Here is a 17,505-nt window from a genome sequence, read left to right as displayed (position 1 = left end):
GGTAATCAGTATGATGAAACCAAGGCTGAGCGAGATTCGGCCTCTTGTTCAAGAAAACACAGATGGTCATATGTATTGAATGAACAGAGAGACCGGCTTCAAGCCATTTCTCCACAACTAGGGATGGGGGCAGTGAGTGAAAAGTAACAGTGTACGGTGTCTCTAGGTTCACCACCCAATCTCTGGCTTCCATTTCCCTTCGTTCCAGAAGAAAGTCACAGAAACTCCTACAAAGAAACTTGGATCAGAGCTCTGTTTTCTTGGTGTTATACAGGTGACCTTGAGAATCAGCTTTGGCTTCAGGCAGGACAAGTTCTTGGGTAACATCTGGGCCTTGGAAAGGGTCTTGGGGGATGGCCCAATTCTGTCCCAGGTCAGGATGAGGCTGCAAGCCAGCTGTGGGGGCTTCTGCTCAGTCAGGGACACAGGTGGCAGGCCAAAATAGTCAGTTCCTCTTCATAGTTTCCCTGATCCACTCCAAGTAGCGGCAGACTTTGGTATAGACACCGGGCTTGGTGGTGGTGTCACAAGGGACATCACCCCAGGACACAATGCCCTGCAGGACACCCCCACAGATCAGGGGTCCCCCGGAGTCACCCTGTGGGGATAAGGAGGGGGTCTCAGGTTTAGTGGGAACCTCCTGAATCCCCACACTAATCACCATTCACAATCTCAACCAAAACCCAATCCAACCCCAACCCAACTCACTATGACTCACCCAACCCATGTCCAATCCCACCCCTATGCAACCCCACCCCAACTGAACTAAGCTGAACCCCACTGAACCCAAGCCTCATATCTTCCCCATTCAAAATTAAACCAAACCCATGTCCATTCTCACATCAATGTAACCCAATCCCAATCTCCATGTTTTTTGCATAACAAACGAAATCTACCCCATTCCAATTCAACCCCAACATATTTCCCATCCCAAAACAAACCAAACCTGTTCCCATTCTTAACCCCAACTCATGTCATCCCAAACCAACTGCCACATTATCCACCTCATATGCAATCCAACCCTATCCCCATCTGTACTCACCCCATTCTCACCCTATTCTAAGTGCTCTTCCTACTCCACCTCCAAACCTAACCCTAACATCCTCTCTGGCCCAAAGCAAAGAAAGCCCAACCCTGTTCTAACTCTCAAACCTGTCCCCATCCTTCGTCTTCCACCTGATGGTCCCCTCTTGGCTCTGACCTCACAGGAGTCCGTGCCTCCGCCCTCTACTCCGGCACACACCATCGTGTTCATCAGGCGCCTTGGATAGTCCTTGTTACAAGATGTGTCCGAAATAATGCTGATGTTGGCACAATGCAACGTATCTGGTAGACTCACTGGGGAGGACAGTGGGCTTGAAGCAGACCCATAAATTCCGGCCCTTGTCCCCTCTGCCCAAGAGCCCTGGAGAATAGGGTTCCCCTAGGCCTGACATCCGGCTCCATCATTTCACGCACCTTGTGACTCGGGGCTCCCTGTGGTCCCAGGCTCGTTGTCGGACACCAGGCCCCAGCCGGAGACCACACAGGCCTCGCCGGGCCTGGGGCAACGCAAGGGCAGCGCCGCGGGGTGGACCTGGGAGGTCAGGTGCGCGGGCCGCACTAGACGCAGCAACATGACGTCATGGCGGTGGCTGCGCGCTTCGTAGCCCGGATGTGGGATGACGCGCGAAACAGCCCGCAGTTGCTCCGGGCCATCGCGCTTGCGCAGGTTGTGCTCGCCCAGACGCACGCTCATGAAGCTGTGTGGGCGCGTGGTTGCCCGGAGGTGGAGTGAGGAGTAGGCAGAAAGATCAAAGACTAGGCAACCTGGGGTCCCCCGACCCTTGGTAATCTGGAGACCCCTTTGCCCTTTCCGAAGACACTGATGCCGATGGTTCCGGCCCTGGCCCCTCGGGGACCACGAAGCCTGAAGTCATGAACACACCCGGAACTCGACCCCCAGGCTCCAGCCCTTCCTTCCTCGGAATCCAGGATTCTCAGATCCAGGATTCTCAGATCCGTAGACACTTCCCGCATCGGGGGGTCAAAACCAAACTTACCAGTCTCCTTCCTCTTTCAGGGACCTGAGAGTTCGGAATCCTCATCCCGCCTCACCTAAGGGCTGGACCTTCAGCTTCTTTCTCTTTCAGAACCCCTTAGTCAGCACCTCTTCCCCACTCGAAGCCAGGAACCAGCCTCCGCCTCCCCCGCTCACCCACTCGGCCAGGCCACGTCAGGACCCTGAGCTCTGCTGTCATACCGGGTTTGGCAGTGGGCCGCAGACAGCACCCAGCGTGGGGAGATGAGGGAAGCACCGCAGTTGAAGCGTCCACGCTCGTAGAGGGCCACTTGCCACGGCTGGGAGTGGGGCACGCACTCCTCACCTTCCGGCATCTTGTCACCATCCTGGGTCGCTGGGAGAAGGGGTAGAAGATCCCTGAAGACAGGAACCTTTTCATCACCCCCTACGTCTTCCTTGCACCCTGCCTTCTCTACTACTTTTCACCTACGCCTTATCCCGATTTCTTAAGAAGTCCTTGATATTTGCTTTGAAGCAATGTCCTCTCTGGCTTTTACAGATGCTGCATGTTTTCTTCAGAACGCTAGCCCCCATGCCATTTGCTACAGGACTCTGGGAGAGAGAGAAAGGGGAAAGGACCAGAGGGCAAGAAGCCGTTTGTGATTAGGGGTGGAGACAGGGACACTGGATACAGTTGAGACAGGTGATCAGTTAGAACCTGTCATTCAAGGTCATCAAATTGTCACAGACATCAAACGAATGTGGCCACTCAGTATGTATGACACACAGTTTTGGCCAGGTACATGTTTTGCAGTTTCAAGAATCCCAGCACACACGCACACACAAACAAAAGAGTCACAGCACAGATGTTTGTATGTGTAAATGAGTATGGACAGTTAAGACATGGACGTGTACACACACAGCTTTGGACATAGATCAGATCTAAATTCACAGTCTCCAGTGTGGGTCTTGACATCCAGTGTCACAGATGTGCACACTTGCTCACAGGGTCTGGACAAAGAAGGTGGAGCCCTCAACCCTGTGCTCAAACATACTAGCTGTGAGACTTTGAGCAAATTTGACCTTTCTGTGTCTCTGTTTCCTCATCTGTAAAATGGGGATTGTTTGTAAGAATGAAATAGGAGTGTGTGTGTGTGTGTGTGTGTGTGTGTGTGTGTGTGTGTGGTGAATGGTGCCTGGTCCATTGTAACTGCTTAATAAATATTAATTATTTTTAACAAAGGACAACTTGATTTATTTGTGGGGACATACATGTGTATGTTCAGGTTGTGGACACAAATATGGCCAAAGTAAGTCAGACATCTGCACAGACTCAGATATGATATTCAAAGTCAAAACTGTGATTCATCCACAAGCCATTTTGTAGAAAGTCAAAGTTGCAGACACCAACTCAGAGGGCCAACACTCAGATGTGGAACTACGTGATCAGATTCCAGAGCAACACTTGGACACAGGGCTGGGCATTCAAGGTCAAAAACACAGCTGGAGTCAAAGGTGGTCAGGACAGGACATATTTATCCATCTCTAGACCAGACCCCAAGCCAGATCTGTGGTGTTAAAGGTCACTCATCTGGTTTCACATATGGAGATCTGGTTCATGATGTGGGCAATATGTGGACACACAGGGCTCTGCACACTTAACTCCCCCAACCCCCGCCCCAAACAGCACCATGCACAAGGGCAAAATCAGGGATGTTTCAAGGTCACAGGACCACAGCCCCATACATTGGACAACGTGGATGTGTCCCCTCAAGGTCACAGCCATGCAAACAAACACCCACAATGGGGCAGGATTTGTACAATCAGATCAAATGCCCACATTTGCCCACCAGGGTCAGGAACAGGGCCAAAGGCTCTGGTGAGGCCAGGAGAACGCGGATGTGGTGGACAAGGGGCTTAACAATGGAAGGGTGAGGTTGTTCTAGGAGAAGGGTGGAGGGCACAGGCTGAACACCTGGGCAATAAGACTGCATCTGGCCAGTCCAAGCCAGAGGAGAGCGGAGGCCCCAGCTGGGTGCAGCAGGCAGGCAGGAGGCAGGGAAGAGAGCACAGAAAGAGCCCGAGGGGAGGCTGGAAGCATGGGGGAGGTCTGAGGGGCCCACAGGGGTGAGGGTCATCTGGGGTTGGAGGGTTAATGAAAGTCTACCCCCCCAATTTCTCCAGGGTAGAGGCATCAGATTACAATTAATTTCTCCACGGGTGGTGGCTGAGCATGGTCAGGAGTTCTCCTGCCACCCAGGGTGACCTTGACCTAGTGGCCATCCCTTTCTGACCTGCAGCCCCCTCCCTTGTCAAATGAGGTCAGCGGTGCCCACCTCATATGGATGTTGTATGTAAGGGCTAAGTGCTGTGCCTGGCACATACTAAGTGCTCAGCAAAGCTAGCACATCTTACAGGGCACTACCCAGGGCAAGTCATGTGCTAGGGCCTCACACATGACTACATTGAATCCTTATGACCCTGTGAGGGAAGGAATGTTGTCTCCATTGCAGTCAGGGAGCCTGAGTCACAGAGATGGTAAGTGCCTAGAAAATGGCAGTGGCAATATTGCAACCGAGAGTCTTTGCTCTTGGCCTCTCAACACGTGTTTAATGCTTATGATGTGTATCACTTATATTACGCGATTGGGATCTCTCCATTAGTGTCGTAGGGAGGTGCTGTCTTACATAGAAGGCATTCGAGGCCCAGAGAGGTGAGGCAATTTCCTGAAGATCACACAGCAAGGAAGGGGCAGCTCTAGGATTCAAACTCAGGTTTGTGTGATCCCAGGGCTTTGTTCATGGTCAAGGGCAGTGAGAGGCCCCAGGCAACATAGAGACTCCAGAGAAGCCCCAGGCCCCTGGCAGCTCTTATGGTGGGGTGAGGACTCAGGGACATTGGCAGGTGGCTGAGGTGGGGACCAGGGTGAGGGAAGAATCATCAGGTGATCTTTGGGTGAGGTAGGGGCTGGCAGATCATAGGGCATGGAAATACTGGAAAAGGGGGCACCACGTTCCCACAGACCTGGATCCAACCTCAGTCCACCTCACCTGTGGACACCAGCAGGAAGGAGAAGGTGAGGAGAAACCGCATTGTGGAGGAGGGACCAGGGCTCAGCTGAAGTCTGAGGAGGGGAGAGAGAGAACAGAGGTGAATTGAGTCCTTCTGCCTCCACTAGAATCCCTCCAGACCCAAACTCATCCTGTATGCTGTTTAAGAAACTTCTTCTTACAACCCCATCCCCTTCTCCCCAGCCCTCAACTTGCTCTTCCTCCAAGGCCCCCCATCTCTAGAGGACCTACACTTCCTCTAGGCATGGGGACAGACCCCAGGCATCCCCACAGCCTGTCAGAATGCAACATCATGCCACCAGCCTGGATCTCTTTCCATCCCCAAGGCCCTGGCTCGGGACGCTATCCCAGACTCCTATCCAGCCTTTTGGGTCCCCCACTAGTCCAGTCTGCACCATTCCCCCAGCTTGTCCCCCACCCAAGGCCCCAGAGGGTCCTTCTACACCCAGACTTAACTGTGCTGCTTCTCTGCTCAGAGTCCTCCATGGACCCCCAGCATCCCCAGGATAAAGTCCCAGCTCCTCAGCCTCATTTTCAAGGACATGAGTGGCTTCTCCCCTTGCATCCTTTCTGGCTGGGCTTCCCATGACCTTGTCTTTTGAGACACGGCCAATGCTGCCATTTTCCCTCCTGCAATTTTAGGCCCCCACACCTTTGCTCAGGCTGTTCCTCCTACCAGGTATGCCATTCCCTTCAAGGCTCACTTCCTCCTTGAGGCCTTTTCTGACCTATCCTGACCCTCAGTTGTGTCTGTTTCTCCCACCAGACTGGGAACTCCACGAGGGTGGGCCCAGTCTGACTGGATTCAGGATCTCCAGTACTGCTTGGTGCAGGATCTGGCCAATGGGAGGTCTTGAGAAGCTTTGGGAGTGAATTAAAGTCCTTCCTCCCATCATCTTCCAAATATGTTTGTCCTCTGAGGCTCAGACCCCAACTCTTCTAGGAGGCCCCAGTGTACCTAACAGGTGTCTCTTCTGGATCCCACAAGCACTCATTCTACCTCCATTACAGCACAGATGCCCACAAATGCTGAGGTCTGGCCTGTCCTCCTTTCCCCCATCAGGGGTCCCCGAGAGTGGGGCTCAGGTTGGGTTCTCTCTGTGTCCCCAGCACTGCCCAGCCTGGGGCCTGGCACACAGGAGGTCTCAGAGAGATCATTCTGAACTGACCATGTTCTTGGCTCTGGTACAAGAACTTTCAGGGACATCCTCCTGATTCACTCTATCCCCTCCCCCTCCACTCCACGGACCCCTTCTAGTGGCTCCAGGACATTTTCTTCATTCAAGTTCAACTTGGACCCTCAGTAAAGGACACGTGGACCTACCCAGTGCCCTTGACACTTAATTCCCACAGGGTGGTCCATGTCTCCTCTCATCCTGCCCTCCCCGCCCCCCCTGCTGCCAATTCTGTCTCAAAGATCTCACCTCCTCCAGATCCTCCAGAAGCCTCTAGTGCAGCTTAGATGCCAGAAGAAGAAGGGGAGCAGGCACCAGAATGCCTCAATTTATAAGCTTCCAACCCCACCTGGGTCTGGGGGTGGGGTGGTGTAGGGTGGGGTAGGAGACAGATTTACAGGCAGGGACGCCTTAGTGGCTGGTGGGGTGGGGGACTAGGCCTAATGAGCATTTATTAGACTGAAGCTATTGTCTGAGTCTACAAGTAGGAATTCCCCACCAGGAGTAGTTCCTCAAGGGGGAGAGACAGGAGGGCAAGAGCAGAAAATTGGAAGACATCAAAATTCCAGAGCCTGGAATTTGGGGTCTGGAGTGTAGAAATTGGACCCTAGCCTTGGTGTTATAACACTGTGCTCTAACCAACCGAGCTAATCAGCTAGCCCTGGAGTGTGGATTTTGAAGTCTGAGTTCTGGATTATGAATCCTGGAATCAGACATTTGAGTGACAGGTCTTGGGCTTGGGTTCTGGATCCCAGGTGTTTGAATCTAGAGTCTGGAGTCTGGTGTTTAGCATCTGGGACTTGAGGTTGGAAACCTTTGCACCTGCTGTGTGAAGCCTGGGGCCTGGAGTACAAATGGTAGATTTGGGATCTTGAATTTTGGGGTCTGGATTCTAGAGTCTGGCTCTAGACTCTGAGATTTCATGGGTAGACTTTGGAGTGTGAAGTCTGGAGTTTCAAATCTGCATTGCACATTTAAAAGGCTGGACTGGGAGACAGGGGCCTGACTTCCATGATTCTAAGATTGGTAGAATCCTGTCTCTAGAGTATGAATTTAGAGACCGTGAGCCTGGGGTTTCTATTCTGGAACCTGCAGTCTAAATTCTGGGTTCTGGAGCTTGAAATCTGGATTCTGCATTCTGGAAGTTAGAGATCATAACTAAGATGACCCAAGGTTTTGGGTATTTGAGGCTGGCTTCTAGTGTTTCAGAATCCCAGAGGGCCCTCAACAATTGTCTAGAGTCTATCCTGGCTTATTTAACTAATGAGGAGGTCCAGAGAGCAGGAGGAGATGATCTCAGGCCATTCGATGAAGGATGGAATGTGTTATAAGCATGGTGCCTCCTGATGTCTTGAGAGCCATCACCTTTATGAGAAGAAGCTGACTGATTGAGGTTCAGCTATTCTAGAGCTATAAGCCCTTGAAATATCTAGAATACCAGACCTTCAGATTTTAGAGCCACAGGCCCTAAGACATTCTGGCAGTGTAGGTCCTCAGACACTCTGGAACTAGAGATTTTCGAATAACCTAGAACCACAGATCTCCAGACACTCTGGAGATTGGAGCTTCTGATGTTCTGAAGCCCCCAGATCTTCAGGCATTCTAGAACTTAAGGTCTGCAGACATTCTACAAACCCAGACCTGAAGACTGTCGGGATCCCCGGGCTGGAAGCTATTCCAGAAATCTTTTGTCCCTTTGTCTCCCACAAATTCATGCTCAGTGTCTTTGGGCCTCCCACTGGGCCACAGCTTCAGTTGAGTAGCCCGTTTATGGGATGTTGGCTACAGATCACTTCCCCGTGCGAGGTGCTTCTCACATTATCTCATTTATTTCCTTGACAGCCCTGTGAGGTGGTAATTATGGCTTCCTCCTTAATATGAAGGAAACTGAGGCACAGAGAGGGGGAGACAGAGGCAAAGGTCACGCAGAAGGCAAAAGGCCGAAGGGGAGAGGAATCCGGTGTTCTGACCCTGGGAACTCCCTTTCGCCCGCCCCCTTCCCCGGAGACACCTCCCGGTGTTGGAGCACAGAGGCGGTGAGGAAAGGGGGACCAGTGGGATCACGAGAGCTTCCGCAGTGTCAGGCCTGTGCTAAGCGCTTCCCATCACGATCGCATGTGCCCCTTCTACTAGGCAGGCACTGATGGCCTCCCCGTGACACACATGGGGACACCTAGAGAGCCCCCACCGAACAGACAGCGCAGGTGCACACCCAGACTGTGCGCGGGCTCACTGGGAAGACGCCCGGCTCGCCGGTCCCGCCCGCCCCGCCCCCGACGCGGTGACGTCATGTCCAGCCCCTCCCCGACGCGGTGACGTCGCGCCCAGCCCCGCCCCCGCCCTCTCCGACCGGCTCAGACCCGTGAGGTCTGCCCAGGCGCCGTCCCCTCCCCCGCGGCCCGAGTCCGCCTTCTGCTCTGCTCCTCCTCCTCTCGAGAACACGCCCCTGGAGTCTATTTCATCAGCTCGCGTGGTTCCGCCGCCAACCACGCAGGTCTCCTCCATCTGACCTTGAACTCCTGCGTCGGACAACCTTGGTCCTGGGCTCCCCCAGCCCCAATGTCCCTAGGCCCCTCTCGCTCACCGTGTCCTAACTCATTTCTCTCTTTCCCCAAACCCTCTTGTCCTTTCATGTTCCTCATCATGGATAGCCCCCCGACCACCCGGTCATGCAGCCAGACCTCCCAGGCGCCGGTCCTGGTCCCTTCCCTCCCCGTCCCTTACAGCCCATCGGTCCCCAGCCCTGTCTCTGCCTCTCTTTGCCCTGTCCCCTCCTCTCTGTCCCCTTAGCCTGACTCTAGCTCAGACGTTCTCTTCTCAGCCTGGACCCTTGCCCCAGCCTCCTCCCTGTCCTCCCACCGTCCAGTCTGTCCCCTCCCTTAGGTTATCACGTGGCCCCAGAGGGTCTCACCCTGCTCCTCCCCTGCCCATAGCCCTTCCGTGGTGGCCCTCCAGTATCCCCGGACGAGTTCTCTGCCCCTCAGTCTGAATACCCCTTTGCAATTCCCCTGCCGGAACAAGTCCCCCTCTTGAACCTGCCTACCCTGCCTACCCTGCCTACCCCGGGAGGGGGACTGGACTCCTGGTGTCTGAAGGAACCCTCCGTGAGGTGCTGGCCCTCCTCTAATTTAGTCTCGCCACAGTCTCTGTTCCTTAGGAGAGCAGACAGCCTGGGCTCAGACTCCGGTTCTACTGCTTACTAATTTGGATGACCCTGGTAAATGTGTTTCTTTCTCTGTGCTTCAGTTTCTCATCCTTGAAATCAAATAATCAGAGGACCCCTCATAGAGTTTTGTGAGGTGTATCGAGTTAGTTTATGTAAGGAGCTAAGAACACATAGTAAATGATGACTATCAATTCCATTCCTGTTTTACAAGAGCAGACTGGGAGGGCCACTCAGGCGACAGAAGGTGGGGGGTCAAGAGAATGGTTCTAGGGGCCCTGTCGCCCTTGGGTGAGAAGCACCTCTCTGGTTGTCAGGTGCTTATCTGCGAAGGGGTCTTAGGTTGGGGTGAGACTTCACTGGGGTTGGATGAGGTAATGCCCATGGAACAGGTATGTACATCATAAAATCAGGCTGACGCTTGAAAGACCGGTTAACACGGTACATTATTCAGACGTGGACTCTGGAGCCAGGTGGCCTGGGTTCGAATCACGCCTCTGCCACATAATACCATGTGCCCTTGGGCTGTTCACTTAGTCTCTCTGGACTTCAGTTGCCATGTCTATAAAGTGGGAATAATAATTGCTTCTGCCACTTCTGTAGGAGTGTTTTGAGGTATTAATGCCTGAAATCCATGACTTGGCACTTAGTCAGTGCTGAGTAATCCTGCACCATTATTATCATCCTGTTTCCTCTGGGAACAGAATCCTAGAAAGGGGTGGACAAGTGGGGTCTTTCTCAGGTGACAATTAGGCAGTGGCAGATCCATGTCTGGAAGAAGCAGTGTCTCTCGATCTCCCAGGCGTGGCATCTTTCTCTGAATCCCTGAAACCCCTTTATTAAGACCCTTGTTTTATAGATGGGGAAACTGAGACCAAGAGAAAGGAAGTGGATGTGTGAGGCCCCAGCGCGAGAGTGTGGTCAAGCAGGGAGAATGCCACACACAGAGCCTAGCTATTCTCTGACACTTCATTTCTTGGGCTGTGCTGGGGGAATCTGAAAGGATGGAGGGGGAAAATCTTTCTTCTCTTCTTCTTGTCCTGGAAGGGTCTCACCGTTGGGTGACACTGATGTGTGTCTGTAGGATGTTTGCTCCTGGGTCTGAGGGAAGAGGGACAAGAGGTCAGGATTCCTGAGACTGAGGAAGGAGGGCTGGGGGCCCGGACTCCTGGGTCTGAAAGAGGATGGGCTGAGGGCTTGGACTCCCTAGTCTGAGGGAGGAGGGGCTGGACGTCTTCAGTCCAGGATTCCTGAGGGAGGGAGAATCTTAGGGCAGGAAATGCAGGATATCTGAAGGCCTGGGTTGGGGGTGTAAAGTACTGTCAACCCTGAGGCAGAAAGTACTTATTGGGATTTGTCAAATTCCCGGGTTAGGACCTTTAATCATTGGTCTGCACAGTTTGTTGTACCCAGTTGGTGACAGGTGGAGGTTGGTACAGAGTTGGGTGAGTTGAGAATCCTTCAGGGGACTCCTGCGAAGGACTCACAGGCCTGCAGGCAGCCCCCCATTCTTCCCCCTGCACTCTGTGCTCCCTCAGCATAGGGCTCCAGAGTCACCCTGACAGAGAGAGAGAGAGAGAGAGAGAGAGAAACAGAGGAAGGAACACAGGCAGGGCAGACCTTTCCCTTTCCAGTGTTGATTTCCTCCCTCCACCCCCTAGGCGTCCTCTCCAGAGCCCTCAACTCCCAGCCCACTCTACCAGTTACCCCATCTCTCCCTTTCTGGATGTCTTCTCCCTGAGGTGACTGTTGCTTGACTTCCTCATGTCTGCATTTCTGTTCCTCTCTCCCAGTAATCCTAAGTGTTGGCTTCTTTGTAAAAAGTCATCATGGAACATGCCGCCTGCCAGAGTGGGGATGCTGGCTGTGGTATTGCCAACAATGATGTGGCTGTTACTGGGTTGGCCAGGGCTCCTGTGGGTGGAGTCTGGGCTCAGGACTCAGGGCCCTGGGAGAGTGTGTGTGTGTTTGCGCATGCACACACACTCACTGTTGACTAGGGGGACTGGGTCTGGGTAGAGGACGGGGGGAGACTCCTGGCTTTGGGATGGTGAGTCTCAGGCAAGGACTCAGTCGGAGTCACAGTCCCCTCTTCTGGGCCCTGTGATGGTTAATGTTATGTGTCGACTTGACTGATCTAAGGGATGCCCAGATACTTACTGGTAAAACATTATTTCTGGATGTGTCTCTGAGGGTGTTTCTGGAAGAGATTAGCGTTTGAATCAGTGGACTGAGTAAAGCAGATCTGCCCTAACCAGTGTGGGTGAGCATCACCCAATCCATTGATGGGAGGAATAGGAAGGGCAGAGGAAGGACAAATTCTCTTTTCTCCTTGAGCTGGGATACCCATCTTCTCCTGTCCTCGGACATGGTAGCTCCTGGTTCTCAGGCTTTGGACTTGGACTGCATTACACCACTGGCCTTCCTGCTTCTGCAGCTTGTAGATGGCAGATCACAGGACTTCTTGGCTCCTGTAATTGCGTGAGCCAATTCCCATAATAAATCTCCTCTTTTATATTATATATGAGAGTACTTCAAAAAGTTCTTGGAAAAATAGAATTAAAAAATTTTGCAAACCTTTCCATAAACTTTTTGAAGTACCCTCATATATCCTATTGGTTCTGTTTCTCTGGAAAACTGACCCCTCTTTTTCCTCATCTCCTCTCATAAGCACTAAGTGCAAACAATGAAAATTAGTGGGCTGCCTGCATCAGCCCAGATTTACACACCCCTCCTTCCTCTGTCTGGTCCTCTCAGTCCACACAACAGTAACGGGATGTCACCTACTTGCAGGAGGAAAAACCCACAGCTGTGGGCTGGACACCACATATACAGAGATATAGTGCCAGACTTGCACACAGAGGGGCCCCATTATCCAGTGATAATCCTATGGTCACCAGGGAGACCAACAATTCTCACTCAGCATTGTCACACATATTCCAGCAATATACGTACACACACAGACCTGGTCACATATCCAGAGGCAGCAACAGCCGGATCCGGTAGGACAAATTCCCTTCCCTGAAACTCCATGGTCACGTTGTTCTTATAGACACCACACCCACCACTCCTTTTGTCAGCATTCTGGTTCAAATGATAATGATTTTGTGGATGGAGGTGATGATAATAATGTTAATGATAATGGAGACTTTAAAAACATTTTTTAATTGACAAATAATAGTTGTATATATGTATGAGGTACCTCCAAAGTAAGAGTGGCATTAAAGAAAAAACTATTCTGACACTTGTTAAAATGGTAAGGAAGTCTTTATTCAAGACAATTGCAATAAGGGTCAACTCTATTGCAATAAGAGAGGATGAAGGTCAGCCCCAAATATAACAAAGACAGCTAGGGTTGTATGGCCAACAACAGAGTGAGGGGGTCAGTGTGTGGAGATGTACCAAGAGGGGACCTCAGGGGTGGGTTGATTCTAGCTAAATTGACTTAACAGGATTCTTGCTAGAACTGGATTCTTGAAGGATGGATACAGAAGCTCAAGGTTGAGGACTAGTTGAGAAGAAGGCTCAGAGGAGCCTATCCTTTGGCCAAGCAGACAGTCTTTGTCAGTTGTTATCATCTTGGTACCTGGGAGGAAGATGGGGACTTGTGTGAGTCTGGGCACTCTTGGCCAGGTTCTCCAACTCCTCCTTCTCCCTCCTTTCACCTTCCCCAGGTGGTCATTGGGCAGGGAAAGGCTTTATGTTTTGAAATCATGACCAAGAGACTTGGAATGTAAGAGCACAGCAGACCAGAGGCTGGGAGAGGGAGAGGGGGAGAAGGAGAGGAAGCTGGAGTGACTTGTCAGTGACTTGTAGGGATAGACCTGGGTGCTGGTGCAGTCTGGGTGCACAGCCAGATGTGGAGAGAGAAGGAGAGACAGAGAGTGAGAAAGTGAGAGAGGCAGGGAGAAGCAGAGGCAGACACAGAGTCAGAGAGACAGAGAGGCTGAGGGGCAGAGACACACAGAGAGCAGAGTCTTGGAGACTGCAGAGCCCCAGACACCCAGAGGCTGAGAGATGGAGGGAATCTCTGGGTGGTTGATGGAGACATGGGGCCAGAGAGCAAAGACCAAAGAAGCAGCAAGTTTGTAGATGCACAGCCGGGCCATTCACAGAGCTGTCTTGGACTCCTGAGTTCTGTGCTTGGCTGAGTTCCTGCCTGCTGCCTCCTTTGGGAGGTAAGGGAGAGGGTGCCCTGGGTTTATGAGCATTTCAAGTCAGGGATGTCCTGTCCCTGGGGACATGGAGCCTGTCCCCAGGCTGGCAATTTTCCAGCTAAACTCCCTTGGACTGCTCTGATCCTAGACCCACATAGGATGCCAGGAGAGGGATCAGGAGCAGGGACCTAGGGACAGACCCCTGACCCAGTCCCTGAGGCCAGTCCCCCCCATCAACACACACAGACACACTCTCTCTCTCTTCCTCTCTCTATTGGTTTCAGGGTCTCTGTTCTTGTAGTGGATTCAATTGTGCTCCCCCCAAACTTACTGAAGTTTGAATTGTGTCCTCCAAGTTTTATGTATTAGAAACTCGGCCCCCACTGTGACTGTTTCACACAGACACACTCTCTCTCTCTTCCTCTCTCTATTGGTTTCAGGGTCTCTGTTCTTGTAGTGGATTCAATTGTGCTCCCCCCAAACTTACTGAAGTTTGAATTGTGTCCTCCAAGTTTTATGTATTAGAAACTCGGCCCCCACTGTGACTGTTTAGAGGGTGGGAAATCCTACTATGGTAATTGAAAGGTGGAGCCTTGAAGAGGTGATTGGATTGTAGGACCATGCAGTAGTGAATGCATTAATAATAGTAGTCAGGAGCCTGGTTCTGGAGGCTTTAAAAAGAGAGTGAATGAGGAAGTTAGTCTCTCCCTGCTCCACGATTTTGCACTGTGATACTCTGCCATCACTGTCGCCACCACCAAGACCCTCACCAGATGTATTCCCTGGGCTTTGGACTTCCCAGCCTCTCTGAAGGATGCTTCATGCCTGCCTCCCTTGTACTTACTGACTTGCACACTCCCCTAGTGCAGGCACATGTGCTGCCTCCAGCCCCCCGATTCCTTTCCACAGCACTGTGGCAGCGAATGTCCTTGTACAGCTCTCTCATTAAACTGTGTGAGGATACTTCTGGAATATTTGCCCACATCAGAATTTATGGGTGTCAGGACATAGGGGTACTCAACTTGACTAGCTGTCCATGCTGATCTGCACCAGTCTGTTCCAGTTTACAGATTTGCTAGGATCATAGTGAAGGCTTCCACATGTCCACTCTCCGGTCAGTACCTGGCATTACCTTCTTTTTTAATGTTGGCATTCTGAGAGGAGTAAAAACACCTCCCATTTGTTTTACTGTGGCTTTACCTGAGTACCAGTGATCTTGAGCATTTTATTTTATTTTATTTATTTTATTATTATTATTTTTTTTGTCTTTTGTCTTTTTCCGTGTCCGGCAATGGATCGCAACCCTCAGTGTTGCCCCCGTACCGGACCGGGGACCGGCAACGGGATTGCAACCCTCGGCGTCGCTCCCGCGCCTCGCTCAGCCAGTGAGCGGGAACCGGTCTGTATGTGGGATCCGAACCCTCGGGTGGGAGCACCGCCGCGCTCCCAAGCGGCGCACTTATCCAGTGCGCCACCGGTCTGTATGTGGGATCCGAACCCTCGGGTGGGAGCGCCGCCGCGCTCCCAAGCGGCGCACTATCCAGTGCGCCACTGGGCCGGCCCATTGAGCATTTTATCATATGACAGTAGCTCTTTGGATTCCACAGTGTATTCTTTGACTATTCATATCACTTTGCTCAGTTCTCTGCAGGGCATGCCATCTCTTGTTTATGTACAGGAATTTCGTGCATATCCTAGAAATCGATTCCTTGTCAGTTTGGAACATAATCACCGTTTTTAAAAATTTCGCCATCTGCTTCTTTACTTAGTCCATGTTGTCTGTCAACAAAAAGAAGTCTAGTTTTGAAATAAGGCAATCCATAACATTTTTGCCTCATGTGTGTGTACTTGGAGTTTTGTCTAAGAAGATCCTTTTTTGTTCCTACTTTACAAAGATATTCCTTTACATTTTCTCGCTCTTTCTTCTCTGTATTTGTGTCTGTCCCAGTCTCTTTTTGTGTCTTCTCTAAGAGTCTTGGTTTTTACGCTGCCCTAACACCCACTGTGAGGATGTGAGTCTCTCTCTCTCTCTCCTCTTCTTTCTGCCCATTTTTCCATCTCTGTCTCTCTCTCTCTCTCTCTGTCTTTCTGATGCCTCTGTGGTATCGTGGAAGAGAGTGTGACAACTGGAGTCAGGCTACCTGAGTTCAAACGTTACTGTCTGTGTGGTCTCACACAAGCTCTTTGAGCCCCAGCTCCCGTACCTAGAAAATGGGGTAGGTGATCATTGTGGCCTTAGAGGGCTGTGAATATACATGGGGATCTGAACTCTTGACACTGGTGTTATCAACACCACGCTCTAATCAACTGAACTAACTGGCCAGCCCTGGCTGTGCATATTTGGTAGGATCTGTGAAGATCTAGCACAGCGCTTGGTGCATGGTCTCTTGGTGTAGAAGCTGAGGACCAGTGGGCAGGTCGGTGCCCTGGCAACTGCATCCTCCTTTCCAATTCCATTACCAACCCAGCTACACCCTCAATCCCAAAATCATCTCCAATTACATCCCCATCCTTTACATCAAGGGTGAGGAAACGGGGCTCAAGGAACAACTTGAGGGCCGGCCCGTGGCCCACTTGGGAGAGTGTGGTGCTGATAACACCAAGGCCACAGGTTCGGATCCCTATACAGGGATGGCCGGTTTGCTCACTGGCTGAGCGTGGTGCTGACAACACCAAGTCAAGGGTTAAGATCCCCTTACCGGACATCTTTAAAAAAAAAAGAAAGGAACAGCTTTTATAGCCTTACTGCCTGAGAGGCTGAGCTAGGATTTGGAACCAGAGCTCAATGGAAACAGACTCTCCATTCTGCCCTACTTTCTGGACCTCTTGTCTGGGTTAAAATCATTCCCTCCAGACTAGGTCTCCATAGCAGGGTCACCCACCCTTTCCCGAGTAGATACTTCTTAATTCCACAGTCCCAGCCTAGCCCTGCCCACAGAACTGCCAACCTACCCTGTTCAGCCTGCCCACTGAGCCGAGTCCACACCCCTGGTTGAGGCCGTGCCTCAGTAGCAGAGGCCATGCATGCCACAGCCCACGCACAGGGTCCATGGCTCCCACTCCACCCACCTCTTCCTCTCCCCTCCAAGCCCATCCTTTGAACCTAGGCCACCCGATCCCACAACCCCACGAGCTGAGCCTCTCCACTAGAAAGAGGCTACACCCCAGTCCAGTCTGTGCGAGGAGCTGCTACTCAAACTCACAGGGCCCAGTGCTCATGCTTGTGTCAGTGTCACGAAATGAGCACGCGGTGTGGATGCACCAGGATGCCCCTCAGTGTAAGACTTCTTTCTCGAAGGTGGGTATGCTGGAAGTGTTGGCTGCAATCGTTGCCATTCACGCGGGAGGTGGCTGTTGCTGAGTTCGATCCGGGCTCCTGGCGGCAGAGTCGGAGAGGTGTGTGAGTGAGTGAGTTGTGTGTCTGCCTGGCTCCTTGGGTCAAGGGATCAAAACTGCAACTCCGGCTCGGAGGCTGAGGCTCAAGCGCTGGACCACAGACCCCTCTCTGGACTCCTCTAGCTTCTTCACTGTGCTCTTGCACAATGAGTATTTTGGTGCATGTGCTTTACTTTCTGTAGAGTATTAAGTTATATGTCTCATTCAGTGTTCATATTTCTTCACTCAAGGGTAGGTGTGAGCTCCATAAGCTTATCTGTGTGTTTCTGGTGTGTTGCTTCCAGCTTCCTCTCAGTGCTGCACAGAGAGTGTCTACCTCGTGTCACTGTCCACTCTCCCAGGGTGGACCCCATCCCTCCTCCATCTCTGCACCACACAGATAGCACGGACATCCACTTCATGTGTGCCCTGGCAGAGTCTGCATGAGAAGATGTCTCCAGACATTGCTTAATGTCTGCTGAGGTGGGCTACGTTGCCCCTGTTTGGGAACCACTGGTCTACACCTGTGTCTGCCCCTTCTTTTCTTCTCCTACCTCTGACT

General features: G+C 51.9%; 1 protein-coding gene across 1 annotated transcript; it reads right to left on the bottom strand.

Annotated features, from left to right (window-relative positions):
• Positions 1-30: 30 nt before the first annotated feature.
• On the bottom strand, positions 31-5,095 carry KLK15 (kallikrein-related peptidase 15). The gene is made up of 5 exons (XM_008592483.1): positions 5,048-5,095; positions 2,243-2,388; positions 1,459-1,742; positions 1,202-1,338; positions 31-598 (listed from the first exon to the last, which is right to left on the bottom strand). Exons 1-5 carry the CDS (start codon positions 5,093-5,095, stop codon positions 446-448), a joined length of 768 nt encoding a protein of 255 aa, XP_008590705.1. The 3' UTR covers positions 31-445.
• Between the last annotated feature and the right edge of the window lie 12,410 nt (positions 5,096-17,505).

Source organism: Galeopterus variegatus, unplaced genomic scaffold, assembly GCF_000696425.1.
Source record: "Galeopterus variegatus unplaced genomic scaffold, G_variegatus-3.0.2 Scaffold7957, whole genome shotgun sequence".
Lineage (NCBI taxonomy): Eukaryota > Metazoa > Chordata > Mammalia > Dermoptera > Cynocephalidae > Galeopterus > Galeopterus variegatus.
Note: the sequence above shows the minus strand (reverse complement) of the source record. Positions and strands in the feature narration are given on the sequence as shown.